We start from the raw sequence: 7,538 nt of genomic DNA on the forward strand, positions 1-7,538 counted from the left end.
TACTTTTATGAATGAGACCAGAATATAAATCAAACTATTTCATGTGAAGCAACTGTTTATAAATTTGTGTGTAGAAAAAAATGTCACCACGTTAAAACTTGTTTAAAGGAAATCTAAGGGAGACTAAACGTAAATCTGGATGATAATCAAGTTTTAATTGGACTCACCTGTGCTGGTGATGCTGGTTATAAATCCTTTTGTTTCCAAATGTGAACTGAACTCTTCTGACACAGCAGCCAACATGCCCACCAACAATGTTGTGGACCAGCGCATCTCCAAGTTTAAAAACAAGGGGAAAGATTTAGCTGTAAGTCATTATTCATGTTGTTTAAGGTGGTGGTTTTCTTTAAAAATTTATTTCTTTTGAATATGTTTTTACAATAAAATGTAGAAACTCAGAGAGAAGCGGATCAGTGAGTGTGTTGAGCTGCGCAAAGCTCAGAAGAATGAGAACTTCCTTAAGAGGAGAAACATCACACTGTCTTCTCTCCCTGATGAGGAGGCCCTCTCACCTGAAAACGACACGGTCGGTTTGCAGTAATTATTCCTCAAAGTCCTAAACCAGGAGAGTTCTTTAACCACTTTGATCATGTAGGTGAGCTACAGGATTGAGGATATAATCCGAGACGTGAACAGCAAGGACCGGGAAGCCCAAACCAGAGGCTGTCAGGCAGCCAGGTGGGTTACCTGTATTACCAATCTAACCTTATCACAATCAAACCAACTGGGTCCACTGGTTGGCCGAATGGACATATTCAGCTGCAAGTTTACCTTTTTGTCAAAGTATCTTTTTAAAAACTAGAAGACTGAGTAGATGTAAAGATTAAACTTAATTGGTGAAAACAAAAATTACTTAATTACTCAGAGCTTCTGTAGGGTGTAGATGTTAAAAAAAACCTGCTTGTTTTTATTCGATGTTCTCATGACCATATTGGCTTTGTTCACCTGAGATCATCCAGGCCAACAGGCTGAATCTGGTCCCTCAAGAGCCAAAATGTCATAATGTAGAGATGTTGTTTTAAAGTGGCTAAAACTGTGAAATAAAGGGAAGTAAATATGTAATATTGGAGAAAATGGTTCTTTTCCCAATGAAATTGTTTAATTTATGCAGCTGCAAGTGGTTGAAACCCCTGATCCAACCGTTATCCTTTCTTTTTACACCCTTTGAGTATCTCTTACCTATCGTTTCTTACGTGCATAAATTAAATAAAATTCATAAAATAAATAAAATGCATAAATGAAATAAAAACTACATTGGGGCATCAACAACTTAAAGGTCAGCATCTTAGGATGGCATGGATGGCCAAAGCCCATTCCTCATGTGAGAGAAGGCTTATCTGCAGGGTGTGATCCAGCAGATAAGCTACAGTGGCTCAACTTGTATCTGTTAGTTTTAGCTCTGGTAGGTGCAGTTCAATAAAAATTAATAACACAAACATTTAATGCCGAACCATTATTTTAGACTAGAAAGATCAGATATAATCCTCTGTCCAGTTTCAACACTTTTCAATTTTCTTTTCCAAATAGCTTTCAGGTCATCAAATGAATGTTATTTTTCAGATGAGATGATTTATGAAATATTCTGCAGGGAGACTTTATCTTTCCATAGGTTTTCTTTAACTGCACTTTTTTTTTTTTTTCTCAAAGCAGTGTGATCATGCAAAGCTTTTCAGAGAAGTCAACTTCATGATGGTGGTTGGGTTCTCTTAAGAAAATCATACAAGATCCTTCAACCAAAAACTGCTATAGGAATTAGAAATTTGGTTTAGTATCCAAATTACAGGATGTGCTATGCTAGAGGTTATTCCTTAATGGAATGTCCATTACAACTTTTCGTTGGTGCCCAAATTTAATGACCAGACCAGGCAACAAAAAGGAAAGGGCACAATGTTGCCATAATTTATAATTTGGCCTGGTGGTGTTTAGAGGGGACTTTCTTCACCCTGTCCAGCCTCTGCAGGTCAGGTAACTTTTTGATCTTCCCACAGGAAGCTGCTCTCAAAGGGCCGTGATCCTCCCCTAAAGGAGATCATTGATGCTGGTCTACTTTCTCCGTTTGTATCTTTCCTGGCGATGGATGATGAGTCAACACTGCAGTTTGAAGCAGCCTGGGCTCTCACAAACATCGCCTCTGGAACATCCTGGCACACACAGCAGGTGTCTGTACCATAAAATCAGAGGCCGTAATCCTAAAGAAATAATTTGTCCTGTAAACCAATCTACATTTTCCTCCTCAGGTGGTGGAACATGGAGCTGTTCCAGCTTTTATCAACTTGTTGGCTTCACCAGTTTTGCACATCAGTGAACAGGCAGTCTGGGCCCTGGGAAACATTGCAGGTCAAATGTTTGCCATCATGTGTGAAGTGTTGAAGAAATGTAGAGGTGGCTAACAAAAATTCTAAAACTCTTGCTTACAGGTGATGGAGCAGCGTATAGAGATATCCTCATCGAGTGCAATGTTATCCCGGCACTGCTGGCACGCATCTGCCCAGACACACCAGTGAGTCAGTCTCTAAGATGCTTGTGAGAAAACATTGTTTAAATCAACCTGCATGCGTTGTTCTCCTGTAATGTTTCAAAACTTTGAGTCGGTGCGTGAAATGTAAAACTGTTGTGCATGTTTACCTTTCATTAACACACAGTCCAGTTTTTTTGTCTGCGCCATTTAAAGTCTAACTACCTTTAGTCTAAACTGTTAAACACAACCCAGATATATCTGATGGATGTAATTAACTGAAGGAAGCAGGTAAACATGAAATTGATTTAATTTGCATAGAGTATTCAATAGCTTGGTAACTTGCAATTGTAGTCTCTTGCTTGGCATCTTAACCCTTTAAAGCCTGGACTGCGAAATAATTGAGAAACTTTCTCAAATATGAAATAAAGAAACGTACCTCTTGAATTGGTTAAATTGGAGCATTTATTTGCATCAATTTTGATACATTAAGTCTTTCTGTATAATTTTTGCTGTTTACTAAATGTGTCTGATTTTGCAAGTCAGGGTTTTCAAAAGCAAAAATTTCACACTGATTATGCAGAAGTCACAAAAACTCAGGTATGACATGATGCACTTGGCTTTAAAGGGTTAAGAGGTATATGTTCATATTTCTTGTTCCTTATATCATTACAGAAATTCAAACAATCTTAAAGACATGTTTTAGATGCCTATTTTATATATATATATATATATATATATATATATATTAAAAGGCATCATCCTTAATGCAACTTTCTGTTCATAATTGTCACTCAGTTGGGATTCGCATTTAAAGTGTTTTAAAAACAACTTGGTGGCAAGAGCTCTAATGGTCCAAAACTATGGCTATCTGCAGGTTGGCTACGTGCGGAACCTCACTTGGACGTTGTCAAACTTATGCCGAAACAAGAACCCTTGTCCACCACTGTCTGCAGTTCAGCAGGTGTGTGTGTGGGGTGTTCTTAAATATTTGCTTACAGTGTGAAATTTGTATTTAAGAGACTTGCTGTATTTCTTGCAGATGCTTCCAGCTCTTATCCAGCTGCTCCACCTTAGTGACAAAGACATATTGTCTGATGCATGCTGGGCAATCTCTTATCTCTCAGATGGCAGTAATGATCGTATTGATGTAGTCGTGAAGACTGGCATCGTCCCACGACTCGTGCAACTTATGAACAGCAAGGAGCTCAGCATTGTGGTAACAGTCCAAGCCTGAGGAGTGATTAACTTTGCTTAATTAATGTGCCAGATGGAATTTTCTTGCTCCTATTTTGATCTCTAGACCCCAGCGCTTCGCTCCATTGGAAACATAGTGAGCGGCTCTAACCTGCACACCCAGATGGCCATCGACGCTGGTGCTCTTAATGTCCTACCAAATTTGCTGAGGCACCCAAAACCCACTGTGCAGAAGGAGGCAGCATGGGCTTTGTCAAACATTGCAGCAGGACCGTGTAAGCAAATCCAGCAGCTCATCACTTGTGGCCTGCTTCCTCCTCTTGTAGAAGTGCTCAGAAATGTAAGTAATGTGCACACTTATTGTTTTGGTGGTCGTAAAGATTTATTTATTTTTTTGGCCATTTCAAAATGTCCAATCACTGCTCTATTACAGTGGAGAAATTGGCTTGTTGGTACCATAATATCTAAAAGATCAAGTGGAAGACAATTTATGCTAAATGTGGATACCCTATAGCAGAGGTCACAGATTAGTGGACCCACCTGCTGGCTAATCCAGACCCAACCTGATTTAAAACATTTATAAATTACAGCATGTTGTCCGATGACAGTGTATAACTTCACTTGTGCTGCTTCTCCTGTTAATATGGTAAAGCCCTCTGGATAGTCCGGGACAAGGCTATGTGATACAAATTGGCCAATGAGCTGTCGGTTTGGGTAACTGTGGTGAGACACTTTTAGACACGACAGGCAAACCTGTGGCAAGCCTGGTGATGGGAAAGGAGGAGAAGATGAGGAAAGAGCAGAGAAAGTGTGGACTGCTGGAAGAACTGCAGGGAACTAGCGAAAGTGAAACGGCGTCCTCAAAGATGACTCTGCTCCTTTTGAGTACGTTTGGCTCAACCTGCTGCTGTGAAGCAGGATTCGCCACCATGAACATTATCGAAAATATCAATCCAGGCTCAAAACAAGCACCTTAAAATGTGCTTGAGATTGGCTTTGTTGCCATTCAAACCCGGGTTTATAAGCCTAGCAGGTCAGCCTAAAGCCCACTGCTTTCATTAAACCATAAAAAAAAAACATTTGGTCAGTTCAGGTATTTTATAAAATATGTGAATCAGGAAATTGTCTATATACCAACTGAACGATTCTTCTCCATTTAAAAAAAAACACTCTTAAGATTTTTTATTTTTTTTTTTTATTTAAAAAGTCAATGTATAACATAAAATGTCTAAACGCCTCATTTTATTTCGGTGTTAAATTCTGTTTAAAGTAAGATTATAATTAAAATGTCTCCAAACATTTACTAGTTGATTTTCTTTATTCAGACCCCGCTGATTTTTAATTGGTTACCCGTTCCCCATAGCTTTAATGATTGCACTTTAACACAATGGAGAGAATGGTCAAATTAACTCCCAATGACTCTCTCATAACATTGTTGACTTATCCTTTCAGTTTTCAATAGATGTATCACGAATGAGATTAATAAAGCGATAACGTTTTTCTACAGTCCCACAAGTCTTCCAAGGTTTTTCTTGTGCAATTAAACTATCCACAATCTCAAATTATGACTTTACTCTTTAAAGGGTGACTTCAAGACTCAAAAGGAAGCTGTTTGGGCAGTGACTAACTTTACCAGTGGGGGCACTGTAGAGCAGGTGGTCAAGCTGGTGCAGAGTGGAGCCTTGGAAGCCATAATCAACCTACTACAGGTCAAGGATGCCAAAGTCATCCTGGTCCTACTGGAAGCTGTCAACAACATATTCATGGTGAGTGGGAACTCCTGTGATACAGAAGATCAGAAGCAAAGATTTAATCAGCCTTGATTTGTCTCATCAGGCTGCAGAGAAGCTTGGAGAAACCGAAAAGCTTTGTCTGTTGATAGAAGAGCTGGGAGGACTGGAACGGCTTGAGGTGCTGCAGAACCATCCCAATGAGATGGTGTACCAGTCTGCACATGACCTCATCCAGAAGTACTTCAACGATGTAGGTCTCTGTACAGGAAACTTGAAAATCTGACTACTGTGTTAAGTAATTTCTGTTTCACTTCTATTTTAGGATGATGTTGAGGAAGTCCAGGTTGATGCAACACAGAATCTATTTCAGACTTCTGATGTAAAGAAGACCTTTGAATTTTAAATTCTTTTTGATAAATTTGAAAAAGTAAATAAAGTTGTGCATATAAACTGTAGCTTATGGTGCTGATTCTGGATAGATTCATACAGCTCGAGTGGATCAAAGGGCTTAATTGTTGGAGGGGAAATTCCCATGTTCTCCAGCTAATGTTTGGCAAAAGGTGCAACTTGATTAACACCCTTTGATATTTAAGGAATTAATTTCAATCATGGCTAACTGTAGTTTAATTTCTTAGAACTAGAATGTCGCATGCAACAAATTCTAAAGTGGATATATACTATATCTGTTCTTGAGGCTCCTTTGCATCATGGTAGGAAGATGGTGAGTGGCAATATAAACTGTTTGCATAGGGGTACCTTTCTGACCTATAATGTAAAGTCTTACATGGTTAACTATAACACCTTTGAAAAAGGTTTGTAATAAATCATCTGAGACTAGTAGTACATTTGCAGAAGGACCCCTGCTGCACTATTGAAATTAGAAAACTCACCTTCAGTCTCCAAATCAGCAGACTGGAAACTTGATGTAGGATATAAGATCCAACTTTTACTGTTTAAACATTGAACCATTGGGCAACAATCAACCTATGTTCTTTAGGAGTCTATAATGTCCTGGACGGGTCTGAGATGCCTACTTGTGTGTCCTGTGAATCTTCTCTAGCATGTTTTTTGCTTCAGTCTCTACAGACTTTCATTTGTCATCCCAATCTTCCATTTTTTTCAGAACTAGAATCTGCCAAATTAATTGCTTCCAGCATGATTGTGTAGGCCAAAAAATGCTGTGTAAAATCAAGGTTTTCTGCAGCTGATCTTTGTAAACTAATACAAATTTATTTCATTTAATTTCTCAAATCTTATAAACAGTTTTTCTGTTCTTACTAACAAACCCTGGAACTCTAATTTTTAAGGCAGCCAAGCTTGGAAATCTAAAGTTCAAATGCACCAAAAAAAAAATAAAAATGTAAACATTCAAGTAGCTTCGGTATGACTGAACACAAAGAATTAGATTTCTGCGGCCGGGGGGGGAGGAGATAAGTTGGATAAATTTTGGCTATGGATTCAAACGGGTCCAGATTTCTCCAGCTTCTACTGCCTGTATGCTCTGTCTGCAACTGACAGCTGACGCACAAAGCAGGCAAAGAATGGATGCTGAACTTCTCACTACTACTGTGACAAGTCCATTTGAGGAGGCGCAGCAGCAGTACCCTCATCACAAATGTCAAATTTGTAGTCCCCACACTGCAGAGATGTTGGCATTACCTACTGTTTGCTCAAATGCTCTGAAGGAATTGATCAGTTGAACTAAAACAAAGTACAAAAAGCCAGTATTAAAAAGTTTATATAAAATTTATTTCAAAGAAAAAATTCATTTTTATTAAAACTGACCATTAAATTTATAGCAACGTTACTTTTAGACCAGGAATGACCAAAGTCGCTCCTCCAGGGCTGATGTCTGCAGGTTTTAGAGGTTTCCCCACCATGGCATAGCAGGACTTTTGCTGAACCACAATCAGAATCGGCTGTACTCAAGCAGGACAACCTCTAAAACCTAAAGGACAGCGGCCCTGGAAAACCAACTTTGAGTATGCCTGCTTTAGAGCTATAAAATAAATGACCAACACTACAGTTTAATATAATATAGATTTGTTAGGCAAAATCCCAACTGAATAATTATCGAACAGAATATTGCAAAAGATTCACAATTACATTTTTTACATGCAAACTTCAAAAGATTTTATCCAATAGACCAGGCG

General features: G+C 38.7%; 1 protein-coding gene across 1 annotated transcript; it reads left to right on the plus strand.

Annotated features, from left to right (window-relative positions):
- Positions 1 to 241: 241 nt before the first annotated feature.
- LOC107083399 (importin subunit alpha-5-like) lies at positions 242 to 5,846 on the plus strand. Its single transcript, XM_015372600.1, has 11 exons — positions 242 to 307; positions 392 to 526; positions 596 to 678; positions 1,989 to 2,157; positions 2,238 to 2,337; positions 2,418 to 2,480; positions 3,301 to 3,419; positions 3,498 to 3,674; positions 3,759 to 3,992; positions 5,236 to 5,418; positions 5,489 to 5,846. The coding sequence occupies exons 1-11, from the start codon at positions 242 to 244 to the stop codon at positions 5,666 to 5,668; spliced, it is 1,509 nt and encodes a 502-aa protein (XP_015228086.1). The 3' UTR covers positions 5,669 to 5,846.
- The last annotated feature ends 1,692 nt before the right edge of the window (positions 5,847 to 7,538 follow it).

Source organism: Cyprinodon variegatus, unplaced genomic scaffold (assembly GCF_000732505.1).
Source record: "Cyprinodon variegatus isolate N-32 unplaced genomic scaffold, C_variegatus-1.0 Scaffold74, whole genome shotgun sequence".
Classification (NCBI taxonomy): Eukaryota; Metazoa; Chordata; class Actinopteri; order Cyprinodontiformes; family Cyprinodontidae; genus Cyprinodon; species Cyprinodon variegatus.

Bases quoted from the DNA above. Each gene is read 5' to 3' on its own strand.
- LOC107083399 (XM_015372600.1), top strand. From the start codon at position 242: ATGCCCACCAACAATGTTGTGGACCAGCGCATCTCCAAGTTTAAAAAC. The intron at 527-595 runs GTCGGTTTGCAG...TTGATCATGTAG, and splicing joins TCTCACCTGAAAACGACACG to GTGAGCTACAGGATTGAGGA. The intron at 5,419-5,488 runs GTGAGTGGGAAC...TTGTCTCATCAG, and splicing joins CTGTCAACAACATATTCATG to GCTGCAGAGAAGCTTGGAGA.